The following is a 19,672-nucleotide window of genomic DNA, read 5'->3' as shown; positions in this document are numbered from 1 at the left end:
CAGAGTGCACTATACAGGTCAAAGATTATTCAAGATGGGTTTTGCGCAATCTAACATCTGTCCACAGTGCACAGGCAATCGACCTGATAATTATTTTCACGCGCTATGGTTATGCACGCCGGTTCAGAGATTCTGGGTACAGGTATGTAAGGATCTATCACTGTGCCTGGGTTGTAAAATCCTAATTTCCCCTTCAGTTTGCTTGCTGGGTGACTTTGAGGGAAGCTCTATGGGAAAAAAAATCGGTTTGCTTGGCATTCACTGCATTATGTATCGCAAAGAAAACTATCCTCATGAATTGGAAGAGTAAGGATAAACTCAACATCAATCAGTACAGAGATCTGTTGTTGGATCATATTAATCTTGAGACAGCATCTGCATCCCCATCAGACCGATCTCTCTGGGCTCCCTTGATCGGCTCCATCACTTAGTGTAGTGGGGGGCTATGGGGTGCGTCTTGTGGGGCGCGGGGGCTAGTTCGGGGGTCCTTGGGTCCTGGGGGCTCGGGGGGGTGCTCGGAGCGGGGTGCCTGGCGGGTCTGGCCCGGGGGACTGTTGCCCCCGTCGGGGCGGGGTCTGGGGCGCCGCGGGGGGGTCCTGCGGCGGCCGCGTGCGGTGCTCTTGGGGGGTTCCGTGGTGGCGGACGTGGGCTACTGGCCTGGTGGCTGTGCTGCTGCTGGGTGGGGCTGGGCGCCGGGCATCGGTTCTTTTGTGGTGCTGGCCGGGGTGCTTCTGCTCTGCGGGGCGTCGGGGCGTGCCTCGTCTTCCGGTGCCGGGTTTCGGTGGTTGGCCGTGGTGCTTGCCGTGGTTGCGTCGTCCGGGGGGGGCGTGGGTGGTCGCGCCTGTGGCCGGGGTTCGTGTGTGTCTGTTGTGGGCGGGTTGCGGGCGTCGGGGGTCCCTTTGGAGTGCCCCCGGGTCGGGGTGTGGCTTCGCTCTGTTGGGGCGGGTGCCGGTGGCGCGTGGTGCGGTGCATCGTGCGCGGCTTGGGAGTGGAGGGTTGCTCGGTGTTGGGCGGCGGGGGGGGGACGGGCCGTGGCCGGCGTGGCCGTCCTCCTCTCGGCGGCCTGTGGGCGGTGCGGGGCCGGAGCGGGGTGGGTCGTGCTGCTTTCGCGCCGGGCGCGGCGGGGGTGGTGGGGTCGCGTCTGCTGCTTTCTTTTTGCTGCTTGTGCCGGCTTCTGGCGGCTGGGGCGGCCTTGCTGCTCTGGCTCTCTGGCGTGCGCCGGGTGGGGCTGCTCTGTCCTTTGCTTTGCCTTGCGGCTGTGTTTGCTGTGGTCGGTGGGGGCGGGGTGGTTTCGTTGTGTTTTTGGGTGGGGGAGTCCGCCTGGGGGCTTGGTTGGTGCCGTCGGTTCGTCCTTGTCGGCCTTCCGGTGTTGTTTCTGTTGGGGCTGCTCGGGCCCCCGCATGCCGGCGGTGCGCTGCCGGGGGGGATTCCTGTTCGGCGGGCTTGCCTGTCTCCTGGGAGGGCAGGCATGTTGACTTTTCTGGGGAGGAGCATCTGGGTGGAGGGGTCCTCGTGGTGTGGCGGTGGGTGTTGGGCACTGGCTTGTTTGCGGCCGTTCTTCTCCGGTGAGGGGGAGAATATTATAATTTTTTTGTTTTTGTTTTTGTTTGTTTTTTGTGTAGGAGGGGGTGTGTGGGCGGGGGGATCGGGGCTTGGAGTGGGGCTCGGGATTTGCGCTTAGCTGTGTTGTGTGGCTTTCTTCTTCTTCGGATTGGTGCTGTGGGACCGGTGTTGGGGGGAGTCGTTCGGGGGCCGGGGTCGGGGTGGGGGTGCTGGCGCCGGTGCCGGGGGTTTTTGGGCATTGCCCGGCCCTACTGCGGGGTGGGTCTGGGGTGGCTCCTTGGGCCTGGGATCCCTGGGGCGCATTGCCCTTGGGCGGGGTCCCCGGTGGGGGTTCGGGGGTTCGGGTTCTGTGGGGAGTGCTGCTTGGGTTCTGGGCCGGTGTACGCCTGGCTGTCTGTCCCTGCTGCCACGGCCTCTGGTGTGCCGGGGTGCCTCGGGGCCTGCTGGGCTGGGGGGGGCATGGACATTAACACCTATGGCAAGTGCTTACCCCCTCACGGGTTTGCACTCTGTAAGTGGGGGAAGGGGAGGGAGGGGGAGTAGGTATGATCTCCCTGGATGTCTTCTGTCGCTTGTGTGGTGAGTAGCTTGATTGTTATTGTAGGGGAGGGATTACATCTCCGGAGGGGGGGGGGGGGGGTGGTGATAGAGGGAAGAAGATCTTTGAAGGGCTTTGGGTCTGGCTCCCTGTCTTGGTCCTGGTCCGTGCTGCCCCCTGGTGGGGCTTCGTCCGGGGTGGGGGCTCTGCGTGTTGCGCGTTGGCTGGCCGGCTGGGATTGTCCCTTCCCTTATTCATTTATTTATTTATTATTATTATAATTTTTTTTTTTTTTTTTTTTTTTTTTTCTTATCTTCCTTTTATATTTTTTTATTTATTTATTTATTTATTTATTTATAATTTTTTTTTATTATTATTATTTTTTGTTATTTAATTTATTTATTTATGTATTTATTTTAATTTTATTTATTTATCTACTTATTTATTTATTTATTTTTTTTATTATTATTATTTTTTTGGATGGACAGGACGGGGGGGGGGTGGTGGAGTCGGCTCCGTGCCCGGCTGGCTGGTGGGTCCTGCTGCCGGTCCCGTGCCCCCGAGCTATGGTGGTGAAACTGGTGGGGCCCCCTTCTCTGGGGGGGCTCTCGGGGAACGGGGGTGCCTATTGGAGTCAGCGGGGGAGCTGGCTCCCTGGGAGTGCAGCAGGCACCCCAGTCCTTTGCTCCCCATCCCCGAAATCCTCCCTCTGCCTGCTCCATCACTCGGCCACACATGTAGGTTTTTGGGGAGGGGGTCGTTACTGGAGGGCCACACCTTCTGATGACGTCCCCCACCCCAATTTTATTTTGCATTTTAGACACTTCCATCTACATCATTTTCACAACACACATCTATGTAATTTTCGGGGGGTGGGGGTCTGGGCCACCGGGGGGGGGCTTATTTTATGGGCCTCACCACGGTCGGCCTCCTCCATCCCATCTCGCATCTAGACATTGAGGGTTGAGGGTTGTCGAAGGGGGAGGGTGTGCTGGCACCGTCTATCTCCTGGAGGGGGGGTGGAGTGTGCCGGACACCCCCTCTTGGTACTCCCAGTTTTAATTGCATCTGAGAGCAACACGCAACAACACCACATTCGAGCGGGCGCAGTGAGGATCGGGGTCTTCTCACACCCCTGTTCTCCGGCTGCCGCCTGGAGTCTGGGGCCTGGAGGAAGAGCGGGCCACCTGGTCCGTGGTTTTGGCTGGGGCTGGCTGCGGGGCCTAGGTGGCCTGCTGGTGGCGGGGCTGTCACCTCTGCTCTCCCCAAAGAAGGTTGGATGGAGGGGCATGAAGTGCCTGGTTGAAGGTTTTTTTTTTTTTTTTTTTTTTTTTTTTTTTTTTTTTCGGGGGGGGGGGGCGGTTTCTGGTTGGGTGGCCGGCGCGGGATGGGTGGGCCCCGGTCCCGGGGGGGGCTCTTGCGGGGGGTGGTCCGGTCCGTGTGCGGGGTGGGGGGCCGGGCTTGAAGCAGGAAAGAGATGGGTTGGTGTGGCGGTGTCGCCGCTCCCCTCCCCTCACATCCGGATTTTAGGTTCACTTATGGGGTCATCCGATAGTCCCGGGACCGACCACCGGTGTCACCGGGTTTTTGGTCCTGGTATTATTGGATGTGAGTGTTATGTGTGAATGTGTGTCTGCGTTGTTATTTTCTTTATTTATTATTATTATTATTTTATTCAATTTTTTTTTTTTTTTTTTTTTTTTTTTTTTTTTTTTTCCTGTGGTACGTGTGGGGGCATTTGGGTGGGAAGGCATGTTTGTGTTGGTGTGTTTTTTTTTTTTTTTTTTTTTTTTTTTTTTTTTTTTTCTTTCCCAGGTTGGGGTCTCAACCGCACCCTCTCCCAAATACATCTCAAGTCTCCGCTAAGTGCGGAGCCCATTCCCCCCCGTCCTGCTCTCCCTCCGCTGGCTGGCGTCGGGGCTCACCGGTGCACTGGTGGAGCTGGGGGTGGATGCCCGGGGGACTGCTGGCCCATTCCTGGCGGCCTCTCCACTGGCCCCGGCCGGCCGGGGCTTTGCTGGGGCTCCTGTCTGGGGGTGGGGTGCCCTTGGGGCCTCGGATCCCTGGGGCCTGGGACTGGATCCGCTTCGGGGTGGGGCTGGGTGTTGTTCGGGGATTTTCGGGGTCGGTGCCGGTGCCTTCGCTACGATGCCGGTTCCTGGGCGGTGTTTCTTTCCTATGCCGGTTCTGTGGTATCGGTTCGGGGAGGGGGGGAGCTGCGCGGCATGGTGGGGTGCGGGTCTTGGGTCCTGTTTTGGGCTCCGGTTTTTCCGCTCGCACTTCTCCTCTTGCCTATTTATTTTAATTGTAATTATTAATTAATTTATTTATTTACCTATTTATTTATTTATTTATTTTTTTTTTTTTTTTTTCTCTTCCTCGGTGGGGGGGAGCGGTTGCGGGCGGGTCGGTGTCTGGTGTCCGCTGTCGCATTGTGGGGGCCCCTTTTTTTTTTTTTTTTTTTTTCTTCTCTTTTTTTCTTTGGGGGGTTTGGCATGTCTGTTTTCGCGGGGGGCAGGCGGGCCTGCTGGGTGGGGGTCCTGCTGGCGGCGCGCCGCTGGTGTGTGGGGGTCCGGGCGGCTCCGGCGGGGGTAGTGTTGGGGGGCCGGTCTGGGCGGGCTGGCTGCGCTGGCTGGGTATTCGGGTGGGTTTTCCCTCCTGGAGGCATGGCGGGGCTGCTCTGTTCCCACTGATCGCGGCGGGTGGGGCTGCGGGGCGGGTGTGGGCCTGGGGTGGCTATGACCGGCGCGTGGTGGGGGGCCGGGGCGGCGGAGCTGCTCTGGCCGCGTGTCGGGGCCTGGTGCGGGCTGCGGGGGGGGTGGCGGACGTGGCTGGGCTGCTTTGGCATCGTCCGGTGGGGGGGGCGGCGCGGTTCGCTCCGCTCTGGCTTTGTGCTGCCCCTCGGGCTGCTGGGGGGGGTGGTTGCGCCGGCTGCGGTCTGCTCCTCTTGCGGTTTTGCGCCGGGCGGCTTTTCTGCTCTCGGGCTGATTCTGTGCGCGGTGTGTTTCGTAGCGCGCTGTTGGCATCGGTCTTGGTGGGGTGGGGCTGCGCTTATGGCCGGGGGGGGCGTTTTGGGGGGGGTCCCGCGGCGCTCGTGGCCGGTTCGCGGCGGATGCGCATGGGCCCCGGCCGGGGGCGGGGCCGTCTTAGTGTTTTCCTGGGTGGTGCGGTCGCGGTGGGTGTTGCGGCCGGTCGCCGGGGCTTGGTGCGGGGGGGCGGGGCGTGTTTCGGTGCTCTGTGGGGCTGGGGCGTTTCGGTCGGCGCCGTGGGGGGGCTGGTGTTCGGCGCCCGGCCCTACTTCGGGGTGGCCGGCTGCCGGCGGGGCCCGCGGACTCGTCCCCGCGGCTCCCCGGGGCGCCGGCATGGCGGTGGCTGGGGGGCTTCCTCGTGGCTGTCTCTCCTCCTGCCTTGGTGGGGTCTGATTTCCGGGGCTGGCCCCGCCTTGGTGCCTTCGCTTCTGGGGTCCCCTTGGGCGCCTGGGGCTTTGGGTCTCCCGGCGCTGGACTCAGTGCTCTGGGGGGTGTGCCTCTCCGGCTCTCCACAACCAATATTGAGCATTTTTTTCTATGGTTAAAACTTTACATGCACAAGTTCACCCTCACAAACAACTACAGGTGCTAGGCTTCAGGTACTTAGAGATTCACTTCCAAACAGAAACCCCACATTCATATCTTCAGGTAACACAGAGTACATGTCAGACTTAATAATATTACTTTAGTGATAGTTTCAAGGTGTTTGCTTTATTGTATATCTCGTACCATGTTTTTTGGTTGTGCTGTTCTTTTTTCTTTTTTTCTTTTTTTTTTTCTCCATCTCATTACAGGTGTTGAAGCAGACTGAAAATGTTTTGTCATTGTCTCCTTCCTATCTCCTCTTTCTTTCATCTTTTGTCCTGTTTTTTTCTTTTTCTTTTTCCTTCTTCTTCTTCTGTTTTTCTGCTCTACTTACATTGCAGTGTCCATATGAACTGTAAAACTCCCTGCATAATTATAATAAAGCAATTTATATACATGAAACAAGTGGAGCGGTATGGCAATTGCGATACCGCTACACTTGTGAAAGTAAAATCTGTTGGGCTCCTTTTGGCATCAAGACAATTATTCTTATTGCCACCTTGCCAGACAGGACACTGTAAAAAAAAAATAAATAAATAAATAAATAAACTGCTATTATTTTTGCAATATGCCATTCTTTACAGAGCTACGGATGTCTTTTTTTTTTTTTTTGCACATGAAATGTGATAGGAGAAAGATTCCCACAAGGGATATTCTTGTGAAAAAAAAAAATAGAACAGTTCAAAGGCTCATAAAACCACATACACAAAGTACAATGCAATGTTTGATATTTGAGTTGTTCAAAGAAGACAGAAGTCTTGCTTTAATATCCCTATCTGTCAGTGCCTCTAGCCATTAAAAAGTCATTAGGATTTATACTAAATAAAGGTACATGGAGCCTTGAGTAGGCTTCTGCAGATGAAATAATAAGCTCTTGTTATCAAAAATTCTGAAGGATTAATTTCAATAAAATTGAAATTAAGATTTAACTGTATACAATTGTTTAAAATAATAGCTTGGGTGTCAATAATTTATATAACCTACCCAAAGCAGATATCCAATGTAAACCATGCATTGCTTAGGGAGTAGATTATTGTGAGAGGACTTATAGATCGATGTTTCTTATCCGCTCTGTGTATAAGGGGATATTTACACTCTTACACAGTGAAAGCCAGACTGTCTCTCTGTGCTTCTCTAGCTGTTAACCCTGCTTAAACACCAGCAAAGCACATGTCAGGAAAACACCTTGAACCTCTATGGCAGAAGTTTTTTTTGTTTGTTTTTTTTTGTCTGCACCAATACTTTTATTTAAGAACAGTAAATGAAATCGAGCAAGGGTTTAACATATACAGTACAGACTAAGATTCTAACTGATTTCTACAGAAGCTAATGTATTTTTGTGATGGAGTGATGTGAGAGCATTACACCCCTGCTCTCACCCTTACTTTCACGTCCTGTGTTGTTATACCAGTGAGCTGAATGATAAAAAGAACCTTCAACACCTTTTTTCATACATATAGGAAAGTGACAATTTTGCTTGTAAGAAATATTTTCAGTGAGACACAAATATATAGAAAGTCACCAGTAGCCATAGCCTCCTTCAGTTTAAGGTGATGTGGTTTAAAGCTACATTTTGCAGCTCTGTGGAAAAAAAAGGGGGACGGCATGCTTTACCTTGGCAGACAGCCCATCCCTGCTTAATCAAGGCCAAATTATTTATTTTTCTCCTAAATATAATTGAGCATTAATTTGCAACAAATTTCATATAGTTTGTATAATTAAAATGCAATGTTGTTACTCCTTTAAAAGCCTCAGTATGTCCTGACAGCAGACTATGAGATAATCTTTATAAGAATATAGCTTTTCTTGCTCCTTTGAGTGGCCTAACTGCAGATATTCACCTCTCTGTGTTAGTAAAAAAAAAAAACAAACAAAAAAAAACAATCAGTGGCAGGGGGGATGTCTCAGTAGTGTCAATCAGTTTCTTTATGTATTGCTCACACCCCGCCCCTGCACACTACATGCCATCATTAAAGCCCAAGATCCCTGGTGTGCATGCTGCTGTGCATCAATTTAAAGCACATCATTGATTAATCAAATCAGATAGAACATGCCATACATTTCTGTTATAACGTTTACATTTTTGTTGTGGTGGTTTAAAGTAATTTTACCTAATTCTATTTTTATCTCTCTTTTGCTCAAATACTTTTTACATGGTCTGTTGTGTTGCAGAAGAGGAGATTTTATTAAAATAAATTACTCACTGATTGCACATATGGAGTCCAGGAATTTTGATTGTGGGCTTCTAACTTTTGCATTACAGTTTTCTCTGTAAATGGGGTTTATTCTGTTGAGCTACTGGTTTCCAATCAGCCACTAGGAGTGTTTCCAATCAAGGAGTGTTTTGGGTTTTTTTCATGCATGTGCACGGCATGTCATGTAAACAGAGAAGCATGGCGGCCAATGAAGGGAAAGTATACATATACTAAAAAACAGCGTAAAAGGTTCAAGACAGAGGAAGAGAGATATTAAATGCAAAAATGACTGAGAAAGGAACAAACCTCGGGTTAATCTCTGACCAAACTACTCGAAAAGGAGAGCTTTGCGTGACTGCCTCGGACTGAATCTGAACTCGAATATGACTGTAGTCTTCCCACACAGGTGTCTTTTCATGACTTTCATTGCGAGATTTCTGTATTATCACAGCAACTTCCAATATTATCACCCCATTAAATGGCCATTATTAGCAGTTTTCTGCCCCATGAATGACCCTAGATTGCGCCTCCAATCTACTAGTAGGGTCAGTAGGTTGTTATCACCAAATGAATCCTAACCCTAAAGTAATTCCTTTTTTGCCCGGGGAATTAATTCATGTATTTATGTGTTATCTGAACATAATTTTAGCAGTTCTTTGTGTATTATAAAAACAACATGCATCTCTCTGCATATTAAAAGTATTGTGTAGGATTTTCACAACTTTTCTTAAAGACCCACCTTCTCCACTTTAAAAAAATGTGTGTGCGATTGCATGCATGAGCCCATTTCTTTTCATGCACGCACTATTTAAAAGTTGCTGTCCTCATAGCTCATACAAGCTTACTGTGCCCGAACAGCAACCCTAATCACTAAATCCCTCAATCACTATATAGAACGGGGACTATATAGCCGACTTTATAGTAAACTCAGTTAACTTACCATTCAGACAGATGATCAGAGCTTTTTGCTCTGTAGTTCATGTAACTCCTCCTCCACTGCCTGTGCTATCTTTGCTGTTAGTCACCCCTGTCAGGTGGCAACAGCGGGCCGCTGTGACAGCAAATCCCATGATGCTTTGCGAGGAGAGCTCTCTGCATAAAGCATCCCGGGGTATATCTGCCTCTTCTGAGGCCTTTCTTCTCTTTTCATACACTTCGTAGACACTTTTTCTCTTACAACCCTCTGCCATTTTGAAAGAACCGCAGTAAGAAAGGTTCAATGAGCTTCAATGAATGTCTGAAACTATAGCACACCACAGATACATGCCTGAAAGTGCGCATGCGCAGACAAGATAGCTAAGGGGACTAGCACGTAGGATGGCCTCATGTAAACATATTACCAAAGTGATTAACAATTACGTGGACCACTTATTAAGATGATCCACCCCGGAAATAAAAGATCGTCCTCTATAACTTTAAACAAACCCAAAACAAAAAAACTCATGTCCTGTTCGCTGAGTTGTTTTTAAAGACCACATTAAATCCATATGGACTTAAACATGTTGAATTTATTTAAAGTAAATGTTTCAAACACAGTAATTTACACTCAAAAATAGCAAACGTAAAAAATAATGAATAAAAAACACTTTTGGTTTTGCTCCTGTTCTTTATGAGATGAACTCAAAGCTCTAAAACTTCTTTTGCATACACAATATCACCATTTCCCTCAAATATTGTTGACAACCTAGTCTAAATCTGTGAAAGTGAGCACTGCCAATGTGCTGAGATAATCCACCTCAAAGTTGTGCCATCAAGATGCTGATTAGACATCATGATTAGTGCACAGGTGTGCCTTTCTCTGCTCACAATAAAAGGCGACTTGTTAAAAGTTTGAACTAACAATTCAAACTAAACTGTTCTACTTGCTCATCATTCAAAACTGGAAAGAATCAGGTACAGCACCTTTAGTAAAAATAGAACAATGACAGCAGTGGGAAAAATATTTCACTGATCAGAACATTTCTCAGCCCTTCCGTATTTTCTTTGTAAATGAATCAGCTTTTTTAAATTTAGCAATATCAGACCCCGTTTTTTGGCCTGGCTTAACATAGTTACAAAAACGAGTGAGAATCTGCCTGCAATGTTTTTTTTGTTTGTTTATTTATTTACTTATTTTTTTTTTTTTTGCCATATTTTCCATATAAGAATATTGCTTGAGATGACATAATTTTACAAAAAACATTCAAGTTGAAAATAAGCAGGATTGGGAACATTACTTTAAAAAGGTAACTACTTAGACTTACAAGTTTCTTTAACATTAGCTGAGTTACTAACTTCTATAGTGACTACTTGGAAAAGAAAATATGGAATTACTTGTTATTATTGTTACATTAGGTATAACTACACTGCAAAAACTATCTAGAAATAAGTAAAAATTTCTTTAAAAAAGTGTGTTCACACTTACTTTGAGTAGGTAAATGAGATAGTTTGCCAATGGAATGAGTAATTTCACTCTTGAAATCAGATAATTAGATAATATGCACTTGAAATAAGACAATGCAATAGTGTTTTCTTATTTAAAGTGTAAATTGTCTTGTTCCATTGGCAAAATGTATCTTTTACCTCCTCAATTCAAGAACAAATGCACTTATTTTAAGAAAAAATTACTTATCTAGATTTAGATTTTTTGCAGTGTAAAAGTTAAATTTTGAAATAAGAAAAAAATTATTAATATACATCAATGAACTGCACTGAATATCTAAAACAAAATCCACCAATTTACCACCATTTTAACAAGTGAATAAAAACAATAAGACCATGAAACACTGTAAAATTAAGCATTTAAAGTCTGGACCATGAAATAATAGATTTAACATTTTATCATTGAACTTTCTGACAAATGAAAGAGAAAAAAAACAGACATTTTGCATAATTTAAATTAGATCATTTATTTGCATCAATTTTGATACATTAGGCATTTCTGTGTAATATTTTATACATTTTCTGTTCACTACATGTGTCTGATTGTGTAAGTCTGGGTTTTCTAGAGCAAAACTATCACACAGATAAAGCAGAGGTCTCAAAAACTCATTTACCAAATATGATACACTTGGCTTTAAAATGTTAAACTGTCATGATCTGCCCTGATAGCTCGCCTTAATTACTCATGCCTTTCACCTGCTTAACTCTGTCCAGCTCCTAATTGTAACTCATCTCATCCACCTGCCGGTTTCCCTTATATTGGGCTCAGTTCCAGCTATCGGGGCCAGATCATTGTTTGCTGTCTGTTTGTTCCCTGTTTGTCTTCTGTTAGCGTCCATCAGGGACACTCTGGATGGCTCGAGCTGCTCATCGTTGGCAGTGCATTGGCTCATCCTGCCTAAAATGAGAGAACTGAGTGAAATGTTAAACCACAGTGTCAGTGATTGGGCAACATGTCAATATTATCTCTATTGTGATTTTGAAAAAAAATTATATGTATATATATATATATATATATATATATATATGTACACTCACCGGCCACTTTATTAGGTACCCCATCCATTCTGAGAAATATGGATATGCTGCATTTTAAATATAGCGTAGCATTTTTTTTTTCTTGTAAACTTTCTGGTGAAAGTGAGATGCGACCGCAAATCAGATGTCTCAAAGGGACAGATCCAATGATATTACACCGAGATTCGCGACACCAGAGCAGCGGGAGAGAGGGGAATAAAAACACGGATTGAAAACTCTCTGAACACAGACAGCTGGACCCAACTCTGTTACGTTTGGCTAAAGTAAATGAGCGGAAAGGGGAAAAAAAGCAGAAATTATTGGTGGTGACTGTCCCCACCAGTCCTTCAGAAACTTACACCTGTGACAGGAACAGACAGATCCATGGTTTCAGGAGTTCAGGCAGAGCGTTCAGATGGGAACAGGAAAGCTCAATAGTTAAGAAGCAGAACAAAGCAGGATCTGGAAAACTATGGAACCTTAAAACTTGACTACAGTCAGGAACACAACCAAAAACCTCTGTGAACACTGGCCTCTGAGAACAAGAACATGAACTAAAGTCAAACTCAGCAACAATGCTCTGGCCTTGATATCAGGGCTGAAATATATATAAAGCAGCTTGAGCAGGTGAATGAGTGATAATTAGTAACCAGGCAGAGTTAGGCAGGTGAGTGAAATGAACAATTAGGTCAGCTATTAGGGCAGTGATCATGACATGTGCAGATCACAGGAACACTGTACATTTTATTTCAGAGAGTATAAGAAATGGTCCATGCTTGTAGTTTAGTAAGATTATCACTGAATTTAAGGGCCTCTTTTCCTTTACATTGCCGTTGGTCTATGTGGTGAAGACCCATCAACCTATACCTTCTCAGACGTTCAACGTCTTTTATTCCTGTCTCAGCATTTCCACAAAAAAAACAAGCTCTCTCATGTAGAAGAGTTTGTCTGTATGAACTGTAGCTTTAATTGATCGAGTTATAGTGACCTGATGCATTCAATTGTTACTAATGTTGCTAAAAAATAAAGCTGTTACTTTCTATTACCCAACTCCATTACTCTAAACGCTAAGTAAGTAAAAGACGTATCGAGCAACTTAGAAGTATATTTAGAATATATATTTCAATTCTAACTCGGGTAGTGCTGCATTTAATAACAGTACCACAGTGATTGATAGTCAAAGTAACGTTTTCGGCACATTATTTTCTTTATGGAAATATCCATGGAGAGTGCTGTAGAATAGGATTGCTGATTTTCTAAAAATGGCAAACAATTGGGGAATTGTACATTTGTTAAATTTCTTTTAAAATAGCTTTTGTAAATATGGAGATATAACAGCTATTTTGAAGAAAATAACGAGGCAGATAGCCATGACCACTCATCAATTAGTTTGACATGCATGTCACAGGGCTGTTAGAATAACTTTAATAAATCTATTTATAAGAAAAAACACACATACATAGACAGAACATGCCATCCTGACATACAGTAGAAGGTGCAGTCCATGCCACACAACAATTATTGCTTCTTAGCCGTTACATTTGAATATCTTACATTTAGTTTTTTCATAAATCTACCTTAAATCAGTGTTTTTAAGAGTAAATATCTCATTTATTTCTTTTTATTTTAATTGTTATTTATCAACTATGAAGATAGGAAAAAAAACATATTTTCCAAAGGATGTGCAGCTGTTTGAAACTACTCAACTGCAATCAAGAAAATATTGGATAGGGTAGATAAATATCCCAAAACACCTGAATTCCCCCCAATAATTTCTTGTTGTTAGGATGCAGTGTTTGCCTCTCAGGTAAAATGCAAATAAAAAGTCAGATTAAACAAACTAATATCTTCATGATATGAGATTATCATGAAGATGTGTGGTGCTTAAAATCTGTCCACGGGGATGCCACATATAGGGGCGTGGACGCTAAAATTAAGTAATTGAACATGTCCGACTAGTCAAGCATAAATCAATCTTCACCTTCCAGCTCAAACAGAACACTTCTACTTTATTAATTAGTTTAAAATGCATTAAGACGGTCCTGGTTATTTACAGAGTTGTGTTCATTATCTTACCATCTTTGAGTGAACTTCGCACATGGATGTTTGCACAAGAAGAAACAGAAGCTGAGCTCTGTGATGTCGGATTATAATCATTTGACCATGATATTAATGCAAAGTTAATATTCGCTTCATCATCCATAGAGAAGGAGAGACAGAGAAAACGTCTTGAATAGTGAATCTAAATAAAGGGTCACTATTCTGCAAAGGCCTAATTAGTAAAATAGTGACATTTAAATTTTCAAAAGAATGAAAAAGCAAAATGAGTAATGTTCTATGTTAAAATATATCTTGCGCTCTTACAAGAGTAATTTCTGAACTTATTAACTAGCTGTTTTTTTTTTTACATAGAACTATGCAATTTTGTGATTGAGGATTGCTGTTTTTTGTTGAAAAGTGGAAAAGTTTTTAAGCAGTAAGATCAAATATCAAAAACGTAAATCCATTATGGTTTTAATCCCATTGGAGAAACAGTGGTTTACCATTTTAAGTATAGCATTACTGTAAATTGGTTTATATCAGACTGTTGTGGCATGCATAATAGGAAATCAAGCCGTGAATGTAGAAACCTGCAGCAGACAGCTTTTTAGTTCCAGAAAAATGACTAGGAGATTTGTCTGACACGTGCAAAGGAATAAGCAACCTGTTATACTGTCATCTAGCTTCATTACTGAAAAAAAATCAAGACAATGGTTGTTTTCAAACCGACTGTGGTCTTTAAGATTAAAGTACGACAGTGTGACTTCTAAAGTCACAACATTTGCATCTTACAATGAACACATCGCCTCTCCTTGTCTCTCTGATTACTGAACCATGTAATCTGCTTTATTTTAATATCAAAAGAGTTCTGAGAAGGTGAGTTTCATTACATTGAAACACATTATTCTTTGGAAAAAAGTGAAGGGATAAATAAACCGCTGGGGTTTCTTGACTTCAGTTTCAAATACTATATATTCACAATATGCAGCTGAACAAAAATGTCTCTTTTCATTTAAACATAACAATTTTCTATAAGCCTGAAACCTATTACAGTTGTTGTTAGTTGAGTTGTAGTGATGGATTTCACTTTCTAATTTCTAATGTGGGCAGATCAAGAGGTATGTGGTAGGACTGCCTTATGACTCTACAGTGAATAACAAGAGTATGAGCTGATAAATGAGGTGTCTGACTGTCTGGGCTACAGTGTTATCTTGAAGCTGCTATGTGCACCTGCCTGCTGTGTAGGTGGTGAAGGCAGGTGACAGCATGAGAGAGGGAAAATCGAGGGGAGAAGAGTGTTTGGAGGGCAGAGAGGGATTCAGAAACAAAGGCTTACTGAAGGTGGAGAACACCTGACAAAAAAAATAAGAGGTGGGGGGTTGAAGTCCACAGATACCTGGTGTGTTAGGCATGTGCTAGGTGATAGAGAATCTTTTTTTTTTTTTTTTACACACCAAAAAACATAGCTATATACAGACTATAAAGGTGCCACACCCCATCAGAGCAGAGAACAGCAGCATTTGAGGCAAAGTCATGACTTTCTATTCCATACCAAGGACAATCCAGCATACTGGACGGCTGACGGTGAACCGGGAGTGCAGGTGGAGAGCCATTTAGGCTGGGGGTGGGGATAGTTCAATCTACCAAATCTGCCACCAACATTGTGGCACTAGTATTCCAGAAGCGGCAGCACACTTTTAATCAAATCATGTATGAAACAATGACGGATGAAAAAATACAAGATGCAAAAATAATTTTAATAAAAGATCTCACTTTCAAGATGAATAATAAAAGAACCATTTGCTCTAACTTGGAATATATTGTCACTTCTCTCCTTCCAAGAATTTTTATCACATTTGGGAGGATTTTAATAAAGCATTGCCCACAAACTGCTGTCTAATGTCTGAGTAATACTGTTTCATTTGCTATGAAAATATTCCGAGACCAAGCAGATTCACATCATTGCCGTGTTGCTGTGCAGCTGTCAACTAGATTATAATTTATGAGCAAGGAAATGTTCCACACTTCCCCTTACTTATCATAGAATGGCATATTAAAAAGGACCAAATCTGCTGGAATAGCCTGTTTTAGCTTTTGGTTTCCAGTTACTTTTATGTTTGCATTTTACAGGGCCTGGCAGTTTTTCTTATTAATTTATTATTCTATGGCATTGCAAATTTCTGTGTTTTCTTGATGGATTGTGATATTTTAGCGATCTACTTAGAATGTGTTTTTTTTGTTGAAAATAGATATTTGTTTTGCACAAAAAAACATGAATTTTATACTCACATTCAAAGAATGCTGCAAAAAGGTATATTACCTTAAATAATATAAATATTTATATTATTTATTAAATATTTATATTATAATGTGTGGTTTGTTGTATATTTATATATAAAAATGTTTGTATATCTGGAGCGTGTAACAAAAGTAATTTCTGTCTGGGATTATTAAAGTATGTCTGAGTGTTTGTTTTTTCACAATTACATGTTATCAACCAGTACGACAATAAATTGTAGTTTTTAGGTGAGTATTTAACTTGAGGTAAGGGTGGAATATAAAGTAAAAGCTATTAAAACCAACATGGTCTTTATGTTAAAACATAACGGACCACAAACATTATGTCTCCTTTTGCCCCCTAGGGTTATAATCAATTATAATAAATTTCTTACATTGAGCCTATATTATATTTGCAGATGTCCTTTTAAAACCAATTTTAGGATTTGTTTTTCTCTTTTATTCTCTTTTTCTCTCTTTCTCTTTTTTTCTGACTAATAATAGCGACAAAAAAAAAATCGTTTTCAAAAGAGGGCTGCAGTGGATAGCACAGCTGCCTTGCAGCAAGGAAGCTCCAGGTTTGATTCCTGGCCTGTGGTCTTCCTGCATGGAGTTTGCATGGTCCTTTGCATGCCTGTATTATTTTCCTGCTTCCTCCCAAAGTCCAAAAACCTGACTCTTAGGTTAATTGGCTTCTCCAACTTCTCCTTAGGTGTGAGTGTGTGTGTTAATGGTTGTTTGTCCTGTTTGTCTCTGTGCTGGCCTGCGATAGACTGGCGACCTGTTCAGGGTGAACCCCACCTTTCGCCCATTGACAGCTGGAACCAGCACCCCTCGCCACCCCAGCAGGGAGAAGTCTGACGGAAAATGGATGGATGGTTTTCAAAAGAGACAGTGACTTATCAAACCCTGCCACTAAGATTGTCAACTATTTCTTTATCAAAATGTTAAAATTAATCTCAGTTATTTGCTGTTAAAAATGTGTTAGCTGTGATACATTTGAGGTTTAATATTATTGGCCTGCCAGTCCTGTAAAAATAACAAATCACTTAAATTTAACCTGTCTGTCTGAAAAAAAATATTTGAAAAAGAAGCACAGCATGTCTTGACGTAAAGAAGTTCAAGAGAAGATGAGAAAAGCTAGTGTTAAGTAAGGCTGAAAATGGTTAGTTAGACTTTCTGGAAAGGGAATAAGAAACATCCTGGACAAACATGAAAAGCCAGCTAAGAGCACGCTGAAAATACAAGGGTTAACAAAATATATACATATTACACCAATGATATTCTCATGCTGCATTATGTGCATGGAGCTTTTGAAATGGACTCGTTACTAAAAAAAGATACACTTGGCACAACAAACAGCATATTTAAAAATGTTACTTACAGTACAATAGGAGTCAGTATATTATACAGTATATTATAGTTTACTTCAGGATCTGGATGTCGTAACACTGTGAACGCAGGTGATTACCAGAGATTCCTAAAGATGAATAGTTTTACAAACTATAAGTTTGTAAAACACTTATCTGAGCAGCTGAAAAATAAACAGCTTTAATCTGAAATCAAAACTTTTCAAGTAGCCATCCAAAACACTAACTTGGATCCAATTTAATTATTGTGGGGGGATCTTTCACTGGCCATTCATACCCAAGAAAGATCCAGTGTGGCTAAATGAAAACAAATTTGCAACGAAACTGATCCAAAACTCCTCTGAATTGATGCAAAGACTAATTTCCAAGTATTAAGCTTGAGGCACAACTAGTTTTTAGGTTTATAGACAACGAGTTGTTACACAGACTCAATTTGGTTTGGATGGCTATTTTTTCCCATAATATTCTAAAATTAGCCATTTCAAGCCTGTTTTTTGTATGCAATCATGTCACCACCAAGTTTAAATATGTCCTTTTGAAAAACTGAATAATGACTTTAAAGTCCAATGTGTGTTTTCCTTCAAAAATGCAATTTTAAATAAATCTATATACTTGATGAATATCACAGTGAAACTTTTAAAATGTTGAATTCCAGAGTTAGATGTATCACAAAAGCCAGTATGTGGATGTTCTGGATTTTAAGATGGCTAGACTACATAACAGTGTCTAAATTAATGAATCATCTAATGTGACACTATTATTAAAGTAAGATGAGTGATAAAAGGAAACTAAACAAAGGAAAGGCTTTTAGCAGAGAGCTTTAACAGTTGTTTGCTAAATGACAACCAAATGCATGTTGTTTTCACAATATAATTTTACTTCAGTATAATTATTCTTTGAATAATTTACAGTCTTGGGAAACTGCTAAGAAAACAAAAGAAACCTTAAATCAAAAGAAGCACCAAGAACTAACAGTGAAATGCAACTAGTATTTCACATAACATAGGCTTTAGGATTAGACATGACCAATCATTTTACAAAAGCCATTTCAGCAAAAGGCGTGTTACAGAAAAAAAAAGAAGTGCCTAAAGTTTTTCTGCGGAAATAGTCATCCGTTCATGTTTGCTTATGATAGTTTTTAGTAGTACCTGTTCAATTAGAACAAACATAGGAGGGTGAAATAATGTAACTTAAAAAAAACAAAAAGAAAAAAAGAAATCAATCACGGCAATCACACTTCAAAATATCCTACAGTATAATTGAGCAATATCATATTTTTTTGTTAAGTTTCAGGGATTACAATTATTTTAAGTGTTCTCAAAGGTAAATTAATACAACATTTTTGGTAAACTGAAAAGATAATTTCAAAGCACTGCAGCAGATAACAGTGGAAGATGTGAAGGCAGGTGAGTGTGGCTAGTAGCTGAGGGATGAGTGGCTGATAGTAAGGCTACGTTCACACAGCAGGCCTTGATGCTCAGTTCTGATTTTTTTGCTAAATCCATTTTTTTTACGTTGCCTTTCACATTTCCAAATATATGTGACTTGTATGTGATCCCCTGTGTGAACTGCAGTCATACAACGCAATTGTGCCACATGCGCAATAGAGGACGCAATGACATCACAGGCCAGCGTACACTGTGTTTACATCTAGCAGTCTTTTCAAACCATAAAAACACAATCTTTTCAATATAGTTAAACATAAATACTGCTCTCTGCATGATCATCTACTATAGTTGTTGTTTTTCTTGCCGCTTCTGCGTAGCAAGACGCATAACAGTGACCACTGTCGGGTTTTAATGACGTTCAGGTCAGATGAATCCGACCTGGCCATTCAGACACAGGTCGCATTTGAAAAGATCAGATTCGTATAAGATTCAGGACCACATAGCCAAGTGGCCTGGGTCGCATTGGAAAAAATCGGATCTGTGTTGTTCAGACTGCCATGAAACGATCAGATCCAGGTCGCATCGTGGCAAAAAAATCGGATTTGGGTCACTTCAGGCTGCAGTGTGAACGTAGCCTAAGACAACAGTCAGAGGAATAGGGACAAGATATACAAAGTGTGAAGAAGCTGAGCACTAAGAACTTCAGAACTCCAGAAACAATAGGGAACCATTTCCTACTAAAGGAAGGACAAATTATATAACTTTCTCATTAGTCCGAAGGTTTGAGAATTATTAGCGAAAACGCCGCAAAAAAAATCATATAGGAAATGAATGGGGAGAGCAAAAAAAAGCATTAAAAACAGCGGTTCACTGTGTCGGTATACGTTCACGTAGAAAAACAGTTACAATTCTGATTACAGCCAGAGCAAGAGGACAAGGACAGGCAGAGAGGATAGGCTTAATTTCCTTATTGGGTCATCAAAAAATCGGACATCAGCCTCATCTGTTCGTCTTAAAGCTCCTCTCAATTAGTCCTCATGAGTTGCAGCTGAGCTTTACCTGCCAGACACACCTTGTAAGGAAGAGGTAAGCAGAGACATATAATCACACACCAACCTGCACAAAGCTTTTTTGGTATGACACTTTCTTTTTATCCACTGGCTCTTTGGTTCTCAAACATGGATCTCAGTGAATATTAAGGTTCTAGAGTAACATGATGATGATGTACACAAAAATAGTGCTTCTCATT

At 42.8% G+C, this 19,672-nt stretch overlaps 1 protein-coding gene across 1 annotated transcript; it reads right to left on the bottom strand.

Moving 5' to 3' along the window:
* Window positions 1–285: 285 nt before the first annotated feature.
* LOC119771418 (extensin-like) lies at window positions 286–15,001 on the bottom strand. The gene is made up of 3 exons (XM_038267347.1): window positions 14,960–15,001; window positions 14,619–14,740; window positions 286–1,262 (listed from the first exon to the last, which is right to left on the bottom strand). Exons 1-3 carry the CDS (start codon window positions 14,999–15,001, stop codon window positions 650–652), a joined length of 777 nt encoding a protein of 258 aa, XP_038123275.1. The 3' UTR covers window positions 286–649.
* Window positions 15,002–19,672: the final 4,671 nt, after the last annotated feature.

The sequence above is a fragment of the Cyprinodon tularosa genome, unplaced genomic scaffold, assembly GCF_016077235.1.
Source record: "Cyprinodon tularosa strain WSP-4 unplaced genomic scaffold, ASM1607723v1 ctg670, whole genome shotgun sequence".
NCBI lineage: Eukaryota > Metazoa > Chordata > Actinopteri > Cyprinodontiformes > Cyprinodontidae > Cyprinodon > Cyprinodon tularosa.
The sequence above is the reverse complement of the archived record's forward strand: the minus strand, read 5'-3'. Positions and strand labels throughout refer to the sequence as shown.